The sequence below is a fragment of the Crocodylus porosus genome, unplaced genomic scaffold (genome assembly GCF_001723895.1).
Source record: "Crocodylus porosus isolate Cpor-Errol unplaced genomic scaffold, CroPor_comp1, whole genome shotgun sequence".
NCBI lineage: Eukaryota > Metazoa > Chordata > Crocodylia > Crocodylidae > Crocodylus > Crocodylus porosus.
The window spans coordinates 25,825,645-25,842,724 of NW_017728943.1; the positions used below are offsets into that span (position 1 = coordinate 25,825,645).

At 44.8% G+C, this 17,080-nt stretch overlaps 1 protein-coding gene across 1 annotated transcript in view; it reads left to right on the forward strand.

Moving 5' to 3' along the window:
• The window catches only part of GALM (galactose mutarotase), a 38,009-nt gene that overhangs the window by 3,102 nt on the left and 17,827 nt on the right, over positions 1–17,080 (forward strand). Inside the window, exons 2-4 of the mRNA XM_019549042.1 lie at positions 4,462–4,616; positions 8,415–8,621; positions 11,154–11,235. Coding sequence (XP_019404587.1) covers positions 4,462–4,616; positions 8,415–8,621; positions 11,154–11,235 — 444 coding nt within the window. The remainder of the gene's footprint in view (positions 1–4,461; positions 4,617–8,414; positions 8,622–11,153; positions 11,236–17,080) is intronic.

Below are 17,080 nucleotides of genomic sequence, written 5' to 3' on the forward strand. Positions count from 1 at the left end.
TGTCTACACCACAGCTCCCCAGTTTCTTAATAAGAACGGGGTGAGAGACAGTGTCAAAAGCCTTCCAGAAGTCCAGGAAGACTATGTCCACTGCTACCCCTGCATCTAATGATCTGGTGATCTGATGGTATAGTTCAGGTTGGACCTGTGTTGAGCAGGGGGTTGGACTAGATGACCTCCTGAGGTCCTTCCAACCCTAATTTTCTATGATACTATGACTGTTGGGTTGGTGATATGGGAGGACCCCAGGCCTGAGCAGACTAGTGACATCTGAAGCTTGGTAGAAAAAAATGGACCTTAGCTTGCTGACAGGAATAGGTGACTATGTTAAAATATGGCTGCTCCAGTAGGATAACCTGCTTGATCCTTGGATAGGCAATTAAATGGGCCTTGTACAGACTAAACACTGATGTGAGTACCCAAAAGCAAGGCAGGCCTCCTTTGTCTGGCTGGGATATTGTTATTTTAATCAAAGTTAGATGCTGAAACTTTTGCACCCAGTGGAGGTTCCTGAAAGTTGCCCCACTCAGAAGGATGCCTTGTAGGGCTGCATGATAATGCCATGCCTGGACTAGCTGTGCTCACTGCCCCTTAAACCAGAACCAGCATAACTGCATTAGTGCAGCACTGTAGGTAGCTTGTTATATGAAAAATGGTGAATGCCTGTGGGGGGTCACTAGGGTTAGAAGAGACTGAAGGAGGAAGCTGCTGTTGGTTGGTTATGCACTTGAAGCTGCGGTCAGCTTTCTGTTCTGTCTTGGAAATACCCAAAGCAAGGAAGTTAGCTCTTTAACAGGGAATTGTAAAATGAGGTCTTTGTATTGGAGTTGTGACAATGTAAGGGATATGATTGCATACTCCCCAGTCTCTTTTTGGTTCTCAGGTGGTAATTGCTGCCTCATTCCTTTGTCTTGGCTTTTTCTTCCCTCATTACAGCTCAGAGAGCTGGAGAGCTTGGGGAGAGTTATAGGCACTGGTGATCTATAACCCCTTGGCAATAGGGGTCTGGTCAGCTGTCTTATCTGGCCTTTCCTTTCCTTCTCCACTGAAAAGTAGCAGACAGAGGAAGTCATCCTCATCAAAGAGATGAACGCAGAGAGGGGAAGCACTTGCATCTCTTAGGAAGGAAGCAAATCTATGGAGGTGGGATTCTTATGTGACAGCACCCATCAGATGGGCTCTTTTTGGACCCTTCCTGAAGCAGGATGGTGCAGGTGGGTGGGAGGGGAGTATGATAAGCTATTACAACTGCTGCCCTCCTAAGACAACTGTATGTAGCGGAGGCCTGTGGGGCAGGGTGGTGATGTAGGGTCAGATAAGCATCTAAAGCTTTCTTCTCATGGAGACATGATGTTTGACCTCTGCAGGCAGAGGAGTAGGGCATCCACATACTTGTTTCTGGCCTCGGGGATGTCCTGATACCTGTGTAGATACTAGAGAATCAGGAGTGGTTTGAGATTGGATCCTGTTCTGTAAACAGGACCAACCTTGCCCCCCGATGGATAAGGAAACTTAATATCTTGAAAGTTGTTTTTCCTCCTCTTCCCAGTGGCAAGAGGTCTAAGGGGGCAAACTTGTCCTGCATTGTTTACTCAGGTTTTTAACAAGAATTACCAGAGGTGGCCAACCATTAGTCTGTGGCATCCTGATAGATGAAGGCTTTTAGAAATCTGGAAATTTCCTCACTGCCGTATAGTCATTTAGCATTCACCAGCTCTTTACCTGATTGGCACCTGCCACCAGAACCTAGGGCCCAAAATGTACTGAAGCAAATTTGAAGGTCAACACTTACAAGTGTTGAAGAGACTCTAAACTCCTGTTTCCAACATTATGGAAAGGCAGTTGTCTCTGAATAGTTCAAGGACATAGGGCACAATCCATTTTACAGTGGAAGCTCACTATCTCTCAATCCATGAAGTCTAATTGGACAAGAAGCGGCATTCTGCTTATGTAAAGCTTTGGCACCTTTGTAACAGCAGCAAAGTCCAGCTGAATAAAGCCTAATTCTCAGAGTTAGTAAAAAATTTAATTAGTTGTGTTGCCATGGCTCCTCGGCTCTGTTGAGCTATTTTGGGCTCCTCAGGATCTTCACAGTCCAAGCCAGGAGCAGCAATGTGGGTGGTTAGCATGGGCCTGCAGGCTAAATCAGGCATGCAAGACCAAGATGCAAGGGGCTGGAGTGGTGCAGGGCCTGGCTGAGCTGGTACGTGGCCCGATCCAGGCACATGGACCTGGGCCAGGACAGTGTGGGTCCCAGGCCAGGTATGCAGGGCCCAGCCCCTTGCACTGACCTCATGAAGTATCCAAGCTGTGGACCAGCCCTGTACCACTTTACTAGAGTCTCCTGCTGTGTTTTCCTTGTGTGTGCTTAGTTTGGTAGAAATGGGTTTTGTTTTTTCAGCAAGTGCATGTGTCTGTGGGCAAACCCTGGTTGAGGTGAAAATGTAGGGTCAGTGAATGATGGTCTTTCTGAGAGTTTCAGAACTTTTATACGAATAGAGACTTTATTTTAGAAAAATGTTAACCTTCTCATAATTGTTTTCCTGAGCACATACAAGGACAAGAACAGGCAATATCCACATGCGAGCCCCATCGCTGTACTACCTTCTTGTGTCTAACACCAAAAATTAGCTCAAGTGCCGGTGAGTTCTAAGATTTTGCTTTTGGTTCTGTGGAACATGCCTTCTAGAAGCCATGCTTCTGTTCTGTGAGTGAGAAAAATTGTTGAAGAGACCTTCCCTTCCAAAATACCCTGAAAGGTAGGGGAAGGGGAGCTGGGTTGGGAGCCAAAGACCAGTGTGGAAGAAATCAAACTTTGTGTTGTGGTTGAATCAGAACTGACAGAGCCAGCTTTTTTTTATTTAAGGCTGTACTGTGATCACAGGGAGAATTTCATACAGCAAGGGGAACCCACTTGTCTGTTTCAAAGGATTTCTCGGACTCTCTAAGTTTACAAGCATATTTATACTTAAGACAGAGAGGAAAAAATACGAACTTGGAGAAACCAAAACAAGTTTACTTAATTGGACATCTGTGCACAGGGTAATAAGGCATGCAAGATTCCTTATCTCAGAACATGTGACTGAAATAAGCAGTATCAGCTCTTCTGGTCTTTGTCTGTTTTCCTAGTCAAGTAGGCCAGAAGCCCGACTAAATTTACTACTACACCAGGAATGAGTAGCATAACTAGAGATGGGTTACTGGGGTACCATCCCAGGATGCAAAAGCTGCTTGTTACACCTCTGCCATAAGCACAAATCTCTCTTGCCACTGGCAGCTTCTAATACTTCCCTGATGTTTAACAGCTCTTAATAGTAAAGCGAGTCCTTTTATATCCCTACCACAAAGGGAGGCAAACAGCATTGTGCCAGCCAGGTCTCCTATGGCTGCCCCATATCTGATCCCCTTGGCTACACTGCTGTGTATAAAAACAGCCTGTCCAAGCTGAATTATCCTAAGGACTTGTGAAGTTTCCATATACTGGGACTGTGTGGGGCCGGGGCTGCAAGCAGTAGCTAAAGCAATGGACTGGGACCCAGGAGAGCTGGCTCCCATCCTGCACTCCAGCTCGGACTTAATTTGGAGTCCTGAGAAAGCCACCTAGCCCAGTACTTCCTGTGTATGACCCTTGTTCTAAAGCAGTGGTTCTCACTTTTTTTTTCGCAGATCACTTGAAAATTGCTGAGGGTCTCGGTGGATCACTTAAACTTTTTTAGTTCTGCAAATTAAAGCACATAACTCATATTTTAATATCAGTAGTCTTACCTTTCTAATGCAATGAATGTGCCTGTTTTTTTTGAGCAAAGTTCTGCGAAGTTGGGTGTAATGTTTGTCAGCTTTAGCCTTAGGTCACCTTTCCGTGGATCACCTGAATGGAGCTTGTGGACCAGGGGTGGTCTGCATACCACAGTTTGAGAACCTCTGTTCTAAAGTCTTTGTCGAGAGCATCCTACTCTCAGGAAATCTAACAGGAAGGATGGTCTTGTGTTTATCTCACTGGGCTAGGACTTGTCATGGCTGTGTTGCGTGGGAAGTGTCCCTTGACTCTGTTTCCTGCCTTAATGACCCTTTTTCCTGCAAAGGCAAATATTTTAAAGGGACTTAACCATTTCCTGGTTTTGCAAGGCATATGTTTTAGGACTGAAACACTCCTATTATTGAAGGCTGTGAGGAGAGCAGGGTTGTGCAAGAAGGCACTCATGGGCAGGCCCCTTCTGCTACAGAACCAGATGCCTCTGAGAAACCAAACCAGTAAATATTTTCAGACAGCTCCTGCATGTTGTTGCCCTCAGCTTCAAACAGGTTGCTCACCATAGCCAGGATGTTCCTTTCTGACATCTGCCACTCGCAGCCCTACCCTCTGAGCTGCTTCTGCCATGTGCTCCCTCTCTCGCTGCCCCCTCAGTACTCATGGTCAAGTGTGGATTTTATTTTTTAACAGTAATTCATTATTTTTGTCAGGCTATGTCAACAAACACCCCTACTTTGGAGCAGTCATTGGGCGTGTTGCCAACAGAATTGCTAAAGGGAAATTTATCCTGGAGGGAAAGGAGTATCAATTAGCCATCAACAATAAGCCCAACAGCCTGCATGGAGGAACAAAAGGATTTGACAAGGTAAAGCTGATGGTGAACAAACTATCCCCATTTTTTCAGCATACGGCACCCTGTTAAAGCAAGAGTTTTGTTTCATTTTATTATGTGTTTTTATTATAAGAAGTTTTACCTCTGAATCACTGATGTTCATGGACTGAAGCTCTGGGTTCCCTGAAATCTGATAGTCCTACCAATCTGTCTGTCTGATCACAGCAACATACTTTTCTCTGACAATGGATCACTCTGTTTTGTGCAGTTTTTAAAAGGCACCATTTGCATTGGGAGCTCTTGCTGCCAGTAAAATATTCCCCCAAGTAGGGTTATATGGCCTACCTGGCACTGGTTGGTAATTTTGTAACTAGGGCTGGACCTTGGAAAGTCACTTCTTTGTTGTACTGTGTCTTCCCCAACCTTTGGCTTGTCTTCATGGATGTAAGCTCTCCGGGGCTGGAGGCATCTCTATGTTTGCGAACTGTCCTGCACAACAGGACCCTGATTTGCATTAGGCAGCCTGGTGGCTTGTGTCTGTACATAGGTCAATTCCACTCTTTTTCCTGCCCAACAGTTTTTCAGCCTTGGTGTAATCTCTGATTCCTCCCTTTCCTTCTTCCCCTGGATTAATGGCACTGCTAAATCCTAATGGATTGTCTTCCAAAATCCAACAACTCTTAATCTGTACTCCCAAGAGCCTATTGCAGACCCTGGTTCTGTCTTTGAGGACTAGCAGCCTCTCTTTCTCCTGGTTGCACACCTCCTTTCTTCATTAAATTGCCTTGCATGCTGCTGGCAAACACTAGTGCACCATTGGTATCATATAAATTATAACAGTTAGAAAGCAGAGTGAAGATACACTTTACAGATTAACTAACTGAATCAGAGATGCATAATCTTTTGTGGGGAAGAACTCACTTTATTGGATGCCATGAAATGATATGCACATCCTTTCAAAACCTCAAGAAAGAAAGGACACAAAAACTTATGCATCTGTGATTTAGGCAGTCTATAAGGTACATCTCTACCCTGCTGTCTGCCTGACTTCAAACTAACAAGGCTACTTACCTCTCTCTACAGATTATAACAGCAGCTATTCTCTAGTTTCTGATTTCGTCTGTTAGGAACCAGGCTGAAGATCATGCTGGTTTTACAATAGGTTCTGGTTTGGGGGTGGTGGGGGTGGTTTTAATACCATGAGATGTGTTTGATTGAATGCATTTGTAAAAACAAGTATCTGATTCGTGGCTTTCTGTGAGGTTTCACAGAATACGGTGTAGGACAGGGGTCAGCAACATTTTTGGTCACAGTGCCAAAAACACTTCAACCTAATTTATAAGATGTTGGCATGCCAGGGCAGACAGTAGAAGAGTCGTGAGGGACCCGATCCTTGTTGTAGAGGCACAACTGTGTCCCCCACGCTATACGCCCAGACGTATGTGTGCACTCATGACCAGCAACAAGCTGGGCCAGGACTCCTTAGACCTCTCTTCAGCTGTTTGCAGCCTCCCTGTACAGTTTTGCTTGTAGTGCTGGCTTTGATTTGATTGCCAAAACAACTGTTGTTTGAAAGGCAGCCTGCAAGGGATTGTTTTGTGCCTCTGTGATTCTCAAAGGTAGCTTGAAAGGTGTTTCAGAGAAGAGCTTGTTTTCCTTCAGAATATCTGGATTATAAAGTCTGAACTTCCCTAGTTTTGCTGGAGGTTTTTCTCAAATATTTGTGACTTCTTATGCCATAAACTAAATCAGAGGTTCTTGAATTTTAACAAAGACACCCTTTCTCTAAAGCATTTTTTAGGCATTGAAGTCAAATAGATACCAACAAAGTCAGATACACAGGTATATATCATCTGCGTCTCTTCCCGAGCGCTTGCCTTCATTACAGTGTTGAGGGAAGAGGTGATTAGCTGTGTTAGTCTTGAAGTCAGGAAGAAGATAGGGCAGGGCAGCGTCTTGGATACTAAATGGTTCAGAGAGGCATGAGCTTTCATAAGTAACAACATACTTCACCAAAACCTTATTAGAATATTGTATCATGAGAACAGACACTTGGGAGCATTCAGGCTAAATAATTCAATGCTGATCAGAGTTGTGGGGTCAGTTTATACAAGAACAGAGTGTGTCAGCTGTTTGCTAACTTGTTGACACGATCTTGACCAAGATTTATTTTTATCTAGCTAACTGCAATGTTGCGGTCAGCGTGAAGCAATATAGCTCGTGTCTATAAGCATGCTTCTATTAACTGTAACAATTTTGGGGGGTTTTTTGAACTGCAGAAAATAGGGGACTGCATTGCAGATGCAAATGGTATAAATAGCTTTCATATATATTCTGTGAAACCAATGGAGCCTTTTACGTTTGTAGACTTATTACTGGTTTTGTTTGCTGTACTATTGTTGAGGTTAGATACATCAGTTGTGGAACCACTGAAGTCATCAGCGAAGGCTGAGTTTCGAGCTCAGACTGATATGCTCCAAAATTTGCAACTTTGTACTGTGAACCTATTTTTTAGAACCAGTGTAGCTGTCCTTATTTTTTTAAATGCTTTATTTTGTCATTGTTGACGTTCCATAAAGATATGAGCAAATCTTACTCAGTCTCTCTCTTTTGAGGGCCTAATGGATTTAGTCAGTCTTTCATTATCTGTTCCATTTCCAAAGATAGCCACCATACGTTCAGTAATGTTTTCTAGCACAAACGGGCCCCAGTCAATCCGGTTCTGACCTCTTGTCTTTCATCATGGAGGCCTCAGTTCTGCAAGCTGTTGGCAGGAATGAAACAGAAATTGATTTTGGAGGGGAGGATGGAGCATGAGTAGGGGGAAGGAAGAAGCCTTAATAGTGTTAATTTCAGGGAAATGTTGCCTTCAACTAGTTAAAGTAACCAATCACACACCAATATGCACTTACTTTTGGGCAGATCAGCAATAACAGAAAAACTTGGAGTATGAATATAATTTTTTCTGAGATAGGTAGTTAGCCATGTTAATCTAAAGTCAGTCAAAAGGCAGAGTAGGTATGCACCTTTATAGACCAACTAAATAAGATATATAGAGCGTGCACAAGCTTTCATGAGCTCAAGCTCATTTCATCATATGTTGTGAAACAATATAATTTGCTCTATCATTATAGGCTTTTGCAGTAGAATTCAAAAAACAATTCAAAATTTAAATGAAAGAGAACAATCAACCTGAGACATCACCTTTGTTGTCATGGGATGCTGCCAAAGCCTCTTAGAGGTAAATTTGTTGAAGTGACTAGTTATATTAATAAGGAAACATTAAAATGACTGAAAGACTTTTATGTGATACTCAAAAAGACAGAGGAATTCCATATGTTGTCCCAGAAAAGGCCATTTCATTAGAACTAATCAAAACTAGGGGCAGAAAGCTGAAATTGAAAAACAAAAGCCAGAAAAACAGATTTTGGCCTTTAAGAGAGACAATTAAGAAAAAAGTAATAAGGCAGAGAAAGCACTGTCTGGGCTTCTTCAAAAAAACAAAGACGAAAGAAAAAAAAGGTGTGATTTATGTAGCACCTCAGTGCAACACGATATCCAGATGTTTGTGGTTCATAAATCATGTAGCTAAGAATTAGAAGTTCTCAATAAAGAAAGAAGTAGCACAGATCAGCAGGCTTTCCTTCCTGCATTAGATACAGCATGTAGCATTAGTGAAGGCTGTTACATTTACCTGTCACTGCAGCAGCAGGCAAAAAAACTGAGAGGTGTTTGCCTCTCAAACTGGAGCTGCACCAAATGTGCCATGTGTATTTCAGCAAGGATGGAGAGAAAACGAAAAAAAAAAAGTTCTGAAAATTGTTGTTTCAGGTTCTCTGGACCCCCCAGGTGCTGCCAAATGGTGTTCGCTTCTTCCGAATAAGTCCAGATAATGAGGAGGGATACCCTGGTGAACTGAAGGTTTGGGTGACATATACACTAGATGGTGGGGAATTAGCAATCAACTACAGAGCTCAAGCCAGCAAGACTACTCCAGTTAATTTGACAAACCATGCTTATTTCAATCTAGCAGGCCAGGTAAGCACTTTGTCTCAACATGCTTCAAAAAAACTCCCTAAATTGGTCTAACTGAACTAAATCCATTGTTATTCTCTACTTGGCAGTGGCAGTCTACATTGTTTGTTTACAGTATTAGGATGGCGAGGGAACCCAAGAATGTGTGAAATGTGGTGCAGGATGATGGAGGAAGCCACGGGGCTACTCCTGATTATGGGTAGGCATTTCCCTGAATTGGATGGATTGTTGGACATTCATGGGAGCCATGTTCAAAGAGGGTTTCCTTGACCTATGAAAGAGGTATTCTTGTCATGCTCTGTTTAACAGTCTCAGTTGAGATCAAGGCCCCATTGCAGTAGGCACTGTATGTCCTTGCTCATTATCTAAATGGATGAGAGAGGTTGGGAGGGAAAGCAGGCACAGAGGGGGAAGCAACTTGTTCAAGATCACACAACAAGTCAGGGGCAGGGCCCAGGTCTCCTGTGTCCCATCTGAGGCCTCTGTCAACTGAGTTGCGTGGTCTTAATTCTTTGCTCTCATTACATTTGTAGCGAAGTAGTTAGCTGTGATATTAGTCTGAAGTTAAGTAGAAAGCAGGGCAGGGTGGCACTTTAGAGACTAACTCATTAGTTAAACCTTGTTGAGTTCATCTCTAAGGTGCCATACTGTCCTGCCTTCTGCCAGACTTCAGGGTAACATGGCTAACCACCTCTCTGTACTCACAGAAGGCAAATAAACCTTCCATCCCCTGCTACACAAGGGATGCAGGACCTGAAAGTATTGCCCAATTCTTACTCTTATGTCATGTCTACAGGGTAAACCCACCCTGCCTAGCAGCAATGCCCTTGGATGCTGCAATGCTTCAGGCAAGCTGCCTCCTAAGCTGCAGGCAGTGTAGCCACATCTGTGTAGTGCTTTGGGCAGGCTTATTGGCACTGGTGAATGACAAGCCCATTATCCCATCATCATGCTAATTACTTAGCCAGCCCACAGTGTGGCAGGCGCATGGCTACCCTGGCTTCCCATTCAATGAGCTTTAGTTCAAGTTCCCCCCACACCATTTTTAAGCATGAGGACACTGATCCCCTGGATGAGTTGACCATAGCTCTGTCCTGCTCCCCACCCTGGGTCCCATTCACCGTCCTGGCTGGGCAGTGTCTCCAACCCCTGCCCCACTTTCTTCCTCAACATGGAGGCCTTGATCTGTGCCCTTCTCACACCCCTTCCCCTCCACAGACTTACCTGCAGGGAGCTGCTGTCCACGCTGCCTGACTGCATTCCTGTAAATCTGTGCAATTACAGGAAGTCCAGGGGAGCCATGTTCTGTAAATCAGTTATCAGGTCGGTATTGGCCAATATGGCTGGTTAATAATTGGCTGTTGGTATCAGCCAATAAAATCTTTATCAGTGCACCCCTAGTTTGCAGCTCTGTTCATGTTCCCATTTGAGGTCAGTGGGTGTTCAGCCATTTATGCCAGCAGGAGCAGGGTGAGAACTATAAATACATGTGGTCCCCACTACACAAGATGGGGGAGGGAGATATTCCTTGCCTCCTACAGCCCTGCAGGTCTTTTGTCCACTACAACAGACTCTCAAGCACTGCACATAGCTTCCATTTCCCCTTGAGCAGCTTCCTAGAGGCCTTTTTTGGACCCCTTTTAGTGCCAAAATGGCTTCTAGTGCCTTTCATTTCTTACCTGCTCTCTGGAGTATATAAGTGGTACTTAAAAACTTGCCCCAGATCTTAAGTAATCAGTCTGAGTTACTTTCAGTATTCAGAGCATTTCCTGGAGTGCCTAGTTTCCATTTATTAGCATTGTGATCTTTTGAGGTGCTGTACAAACACAGTGTAAAAAGATGGTCCCACCCCAAAAAGTTTAGAGTGCTAGGAACCACCCTAAGTTTTTTGCCCAGCACCTTCTGTCATGGCAACTACACTGCTATGGGGAGACAAACCAAGGAACTGCAGTGTAGGGCAAAGAGGAAGGGTGCTGCAATTACCAAATTAGTACAATTGGCAAGTTGCTCAATATCCTGTCATGCAGTAATGGTTTGTAGCTACCAGTGGAAGATGCATCATGACCCTTCCATCATGACACAGCTGCAGAATTAGGGATCTTGGCTGTAGCTACATTCATCTAAGTACAAAGGCAGACAAACTCTTTGGGTAGAGGTGATATCTTTTATTAGACCAGCTAAATAATTGCAAAAGAGTTGTTCTTTGCAAGCTTTTGGACATACATGTCCTTTTTCAGGCAAAAAAAGAAATTGAAAATGGTGAGAGAAACTAAAGATAGTAAGAAATCTCTCAAGTATGAAAAAACCCCCCAATTTTTGGAAAGCTGTTCTGTGAGACTACAAATGAAGAGGAGTTACAGACACAAAAGCAGGTTGGTTACCTGGAGTTATCAGATGGCAGACAGGTTGTAGGAGGCCATAAACCTGATGGTAATATTTAGTCCAGGCTGTTGAATTTGGCTTCTTTCTTCTTCATGTTGTGAAATTTCCATTTCAAATGTTGCAGAATTAAGCTTTTCTCTTACTGTCTCATAGGGCTCACGTGATATCTATGACCACGAGGTTTCCATTGAAGCAGACTCTTACCTGCCTGTGGATGACACTTGTATCCCCACCGGTTGGTGATGTTACCATTTGCTTTTTATTGAGATTTCCCTGACCAGAATCGGGCTCTTCAGTGGAGGGAGGAGAGGGGATTATTAAAAGGTCTCATGGAATAAGGTGCCCCAGTGCCATGGAAATTCAGTGTGATTTGGGTGCTGTGGAATCCCAGCTGCCTTCAGTGGGGGGATGGAAGGATGCGGGGGCTAGATCATAATGCTCTGTTGGCTGGAGAAAGCTGATGCTTCCATGTGGTAAAGAAAGTATTTCTTGAATTAAGTGAAGTTCCTTATCTCGTTAACAAACTGTAGTGATAGGGTACGAGCAGGGCTCTGCAGCTATATCTTTGTAGTGCTGTTTGCATGAGGCAGCTCCACATTTTGAATTGAACTTACTTTTGCCTCTCCTGAAACTTGCTGAAGGGAGATTTCCAAAAGTCATGTTTTGACTGGCTAGTTTGGTCCTGTGTATAGCACTTTGGCACTTTTGGCAGTGGCAGCTGCCCCACAGGTCATAGAGGCTGGACCTGGCATTGTACATTGTATAGCTATGTCTAGAGGGCTTGTGTGCCTCGCTTGTGAAAACAGCACAGAGTGAGGGCAACATATTGCCCAGCCTGGTGCCAGAGATGCATGTACATGCAGAAAATTACCATATTTATCCAAATCCAATATACCCTGAATGTAATTAGATTCTATACATGGAAACTGTATAAATGTGTTTCTAATTTTGCCATGTATAGAATCTAATTATTGGAGGGTCATCTTAAATTTATTGTCCGTCCCCTCCACACTGCTGCAGGGGGACAAGTGATGGTGGGATAGTGAGGGGCTGCATGACCCCTGCCACTTGCCTCCCACATCTTGCCCCCGAAGCCTGTCCTAACCCCACCACTTGCCCTCCCTGAGCCTGCCGTCCCTCCCCCTCACCACTTCCCTTTCCTTTGCTGTACAGGCTCTGGCTCTGCTTCAACCTGGGGCACAGAGCACGGCCTGAGCCTGACCTGGTGGTAGCATCTGTGGCTGGAGCTACAGCAGCTTCCTGTCTCGTCTCTGCCCCCACCCACCCCCCACCTCATACTCAAATCCAAGACCAGGGGCTTTTTTTCTCCATGGTAAATAGAGGGGAGGGGAGGGGGGGGGCCACACCTCATCTTGTATTTGAATAAGTATGGTATATGGGTATTTGTTCACTGGGGGACATTTTTTGTATTTTTCATAAGAGGAAGCAAGCTGAGTGGTTAGTTTTGCTACAATGGCAAAATGAAGTGGCTTTGGCTGCTCAGATACTGGGAGTTTCAACTAGGAAATTCCAAAAATTGATGTCTGTTTTTAATTCTGTCATTCTCAAAAGGCAAGGGAAGGCATGTGCAAACCACTGACATGGACCTGCCACTTCCCTTAATGGGTATTGTGCATAGATGAAACATAGGGTAAGTAATGTCTATAGAGCATCCTAGCTGCATTGTGAGCATCTGCTCTTCAGCTGCAGAGTGCTTCCTTTGTGCTTTCAGCATTCCAAGGGAGATTCAGTTACAGATTAGTCAGTGTGGGGATCTCTATATTGCCCTAACCCTGTCAGATCTGCCTCCTTCCTCCAACTCAGGCACACACGTTATTGTCAAATGAGCAGCTTCCCTTAAACTTCAAAACTGTGGTCTTCGTTCCTTTTCCCATTTGTTTCCACCAGCAGTGTCCAATAATGTCTGTATCAGTCACGCTTTTGAATCAGAATCTTCCACATGATCTTAAAGTCTTGTCATTCCTGTGATACGCTAAGTTCTGGCTGGGCCATTTATGTCTAAAAATACTACATTGTGGGAATCTCTCTTTTTGTTCTCAGTGTTTTGTTCTGCATAACACAGCTAGCAAATGCATTCAACCCCAGAGAAACCTCAGTGGAGCCAGACTGATTTGAGTTTTCCTGGGTTTGCACTGGTTTATGCTGGTGGAGAAGCTGGCTGGGAATCTCCTTCATTTCATAGTAATTTCATAATTCTAAGCAAAGGGATTTTTCAAATGATGAGAAGCTCCAAACAGCTTCTGAAGCAACGTTAAGGCCCTGAGTTAAACTTCAGAGCAGCCCAGACTCCTCTGAAGTGCCAGGCGCCACAGTAGGAGTGGAAGAACATGTGGGTTTTTCCTCTTTGAAATGTGGCTGATTGAGGATTGGCAGCTGAGTACAGTGGAAACCACCACAGCACACCTCAGCCTCACCTCAGAAAGTGGTGGGAGGCAGTGAGAGCTCATTTAAATTTAAAAAAATGGTGGGTGCTGTTCACACATGGGATGAATATTATGTGCTGTGGCAGGCGTGGGGAGAGCAGAAGATTAATTCTTTAAGGTTCTCCCCATTCTTTGCAGATGTCTCCCTTATCAAGGGCCCCTAGATCAGTGTTGGTCTCTCTGGAGTGATCACAGACACAAACTCATGTCTCCCAGTCACTTCTTGGCTTCTGGAAGGCTCAGATCAAGTGTAGCAGCTTCTTAACCTGGCAGGGGAAATACCTTGTATCTGTGTCCAAGAAGGCAGTTTTCCTGAACCGCTTCGCAAGAGAACTGCTCTTCTGCCGTGGTTCAGTACCCGCTGAGGTGTAGCGGCTTTAAGCCCAGTTTATGGAAATGGGAGTCTCCTCCCCTACTTGCTCCAAGGGCCTTACGGCTGAGGGCAAGCGAAACTCGGGGGGGTATCCAAACCGCGAGCCTCCATGTTTGGCCTGCAAGTAGGCTGCCTGCCAAAGGTTTTGGGAACATCTGAAGCCCTAGATGTAGATGGAAGATGTTTGCCAGTAGTAGGGCCACTTATGGTTCTGGACTCATGGATTTGGAAGTAGTTTTGGCTAATTTAGCCATGGACACAAATTTAAAAAAACAAAAAACCCCCATATTTCCCAGTCCTGTGCGGCAGTTCAGGAAAACTGCCTTCTTGGACACAGATACATGGTATTTCCCCTGCCAGGTTAAGAAGCCACTACGCTTGATCTGAGCCTTCAAGAGGCTGAGTTTTAAAGTTGTTGCTTCTCTGGGTTGAGGAGAAGGGCGGGGAGTAAATTCAAATGGGCTTGGTCTGCACCTTCTTTGTTCCTGCTTCAAAGTCCAGCCAAGGCCCACCTGGAAGGGATTCAAAGCTCAGGAAGAGTAGGAAAGCTGCTCTGCTGTGAGCAGCCTGGAGGCTGATGGCAGGGAAAAGGAGAGGGGAAGGTTGCAGAGTGCTTATGAATGTGTGAGGAGGAAATAATCTGAGCTTGGGAGAGTTGTGGAGGAGTGTGGTGTGGGAAGGATCCATTTAAATCGGTGCCTTTTGTCCCATTTTGCATTTGTCCCCTTCAACTGATTTCCTCCTGCCAACTGCACTCCCATTAGTTGTTCCACTTTGGTATGTTGTTTGGCTAAGCAGGAGGATGCACAATGCTTAGGTCCCTTTGCTTAAGCAATTATATAACTTAACTTATTTAACTTATTTAGAAAACAAGGGGTGACACCTTGATCTGTTGGAGGATTTTTCCCCCCTTGTGATTTGTGCTGTTGGAATGCATATGCCTGGTATGTGATAGTTGCTCTCTGTCTGTTAATATCCCTTCCGTGTGCTGCAAACAGAAAGAAAAATGCAGGTTTCTCAAAACATGTCTTGCATTTAAAACAGATGAGCTAAACAAAGGATGTATTATCTGTAGCTAGTGATTTAACTGATTGTTTCTGCTCACCACATTTTCTAAATGGCAGAACTAAGATTTTGTTCTCACACACCACATTTGTATTCATCGACTCAAAGAGGAAAAGGAGCTTCTTTTTCACCTCCTGTTTGTTTTCCTGCTGGTTGGGGAACTAAACCAGCTGAATGAGATACAACGACCAGAGTCACTCCCTCCACCCAGAGAAGAGATCTGTGCTATGGCTCAGCACTTTGTTCCACTCTGGCTGTCCCAGGTGCCCAGTCAGTTAGTTCAGGGCCACACACAGGCATGGGTAAACTGGGCAGCTGCCCAGGGCCTGGACAGAAAGGATGGCCCCAAAATGGTAATTTGTTGATTATTATTATCATTGTCTCCAGCAAAGGGGGGCCCAATACTAAATGTTTTCCCAGGGCCACCAGGAGTCTAGGTACAGTGCTGAGTTAGTTTTGCCAGCTCAGTATTTTGATCTTTAAAACTTGCAGCAAACAGGTCCTCATCAGACTTTATTAATCTTGTTTTTATTTCATTTAAATGATGTCAATAGGTTATGCATAGGCAACATACACTTCCAAAGTTAATATAAGGTGTTACTGTTTCCATTTTATTTTTAAGCATTTTTTTAAAGTGTCCTTCCTTAATTTAAATTTTAAGTATTGGATGAAGATGGAAAAATATTTATAATCATTAATTTTTTTTGTGCTTCCCCTTGCTTCCCACTGAGCTGCAAGGAATGGAAAGGGGAAGGGAAGAGTAAGTGGTCAACTCTGGGATCTGACATATATGAAGGGGGAATGCTATGTAATTTTCATGTGCATGTGTAAGGGAGTGGGGAGTGAACTGAGTGGAAAAGCAGGAAGAGATATCTTTTGTATGTGCATGAGCATGTCCATTGGCTTATCCAGGAGCGGGTAGAAGATGAAGTGTCTGTCTCCAAGGGGTGTACCTGGGGGTGGTGCATTTTGCTTCTGGTAAGTGTAGCTTAGCAGAGTTGTGCTGGAGCCGTTAGTTTTTAGTCACTTTATGTTTTCAGAAGCTTGCATTGCCCTGCTCCTTCCGGCTCCTTTGTGGGTAAGTTGCATCACCTTGCACTTCGGGAAGTGGGCGTAAGCAAAGATGAGATAAAGTGGAATCTACGATACTTCACCTCATGTTAGTACCCTTGGATTTTAGGCTTCAGATCTGCAGGAGACTTCTGCATGTGCCCAAGTGTAAAGCAGTGCTTCCCTGTTGGCTTTAGGAACCAAACCAGTCAGTGGGACCTCAGACATGCAAAACATGAAGGTGTGTGTTGAAGCACCTTGCTGAGTTTGTGGTGTTGCAGTGGCTGCTCATGAGTTCGGATTAATGCCTGTTCTTGAAAGTTAGCTATTGCTTGGGTGTTTATTACTGGTAACATCTTGATTGCACTGTGGCTGCCATGCCTGCTTTTCTGTATCTGCTTGCCTTTTACTGTTTGGGTCAGTGTGTCTGTGAAGGCAACAAGCCTACCTGAGCACTCTGTGCTCACATTGTGTTTCCAAAGCAGTTTTCCTTGTTGTGATGCACACAGACACCTAATGGAAACCGGGGCCATTTTTTTCAAAGCAGCTCCCCTCCTTCTGTTGTACTAAATGCAGCAGTGCAGTCAGTACAGAGAGGATCAAAAGCTCTGGTGCTGTGCAATATTCAAGATAAAGAGAGAGCCTAAAGGGTGGCAAAGAAGTGGCGCAGAGACTCCGTCAAGTGTGAAATGGTAATGGGCAGGAGTGGGAGGGGGGCTATCTGTCTGGAGGAGGTCAGGAGTACGCGCAGAGGGGAGCCTGTACAGGCGGCAGGTGTGATACTTTCTGCTTCCTGCTGTGGGGAGAGATGAAGCGAAAACCCGTCAGGCTCCAAGGGACTGTTTTGGCAGTACTGCTGAACTGGAGGCCCTGGTTTCCCTCCTGCTCTGCAGCCAGTTTGCACTGGGGCAGGAACTGTCAGATAAACCCAGGAGGTTGTGCTATACACTGCGCTCCCTTCTGCCCCTGGTAGTGCTGCAGCTCCTGTTGTAGAGGACCTTGATGGATCTTGGGGAAGTGGGCCCTGTGCAGCCCTTTAGGAAGAGGGGACCTTGTTCTCAGGAACAAGGTCATAGAATCAATGAGTGGGAAGGGACCTAGACAGATCATCGAGTCCGACCCCCTGCCATGGGCAGGAAGGAGCACTG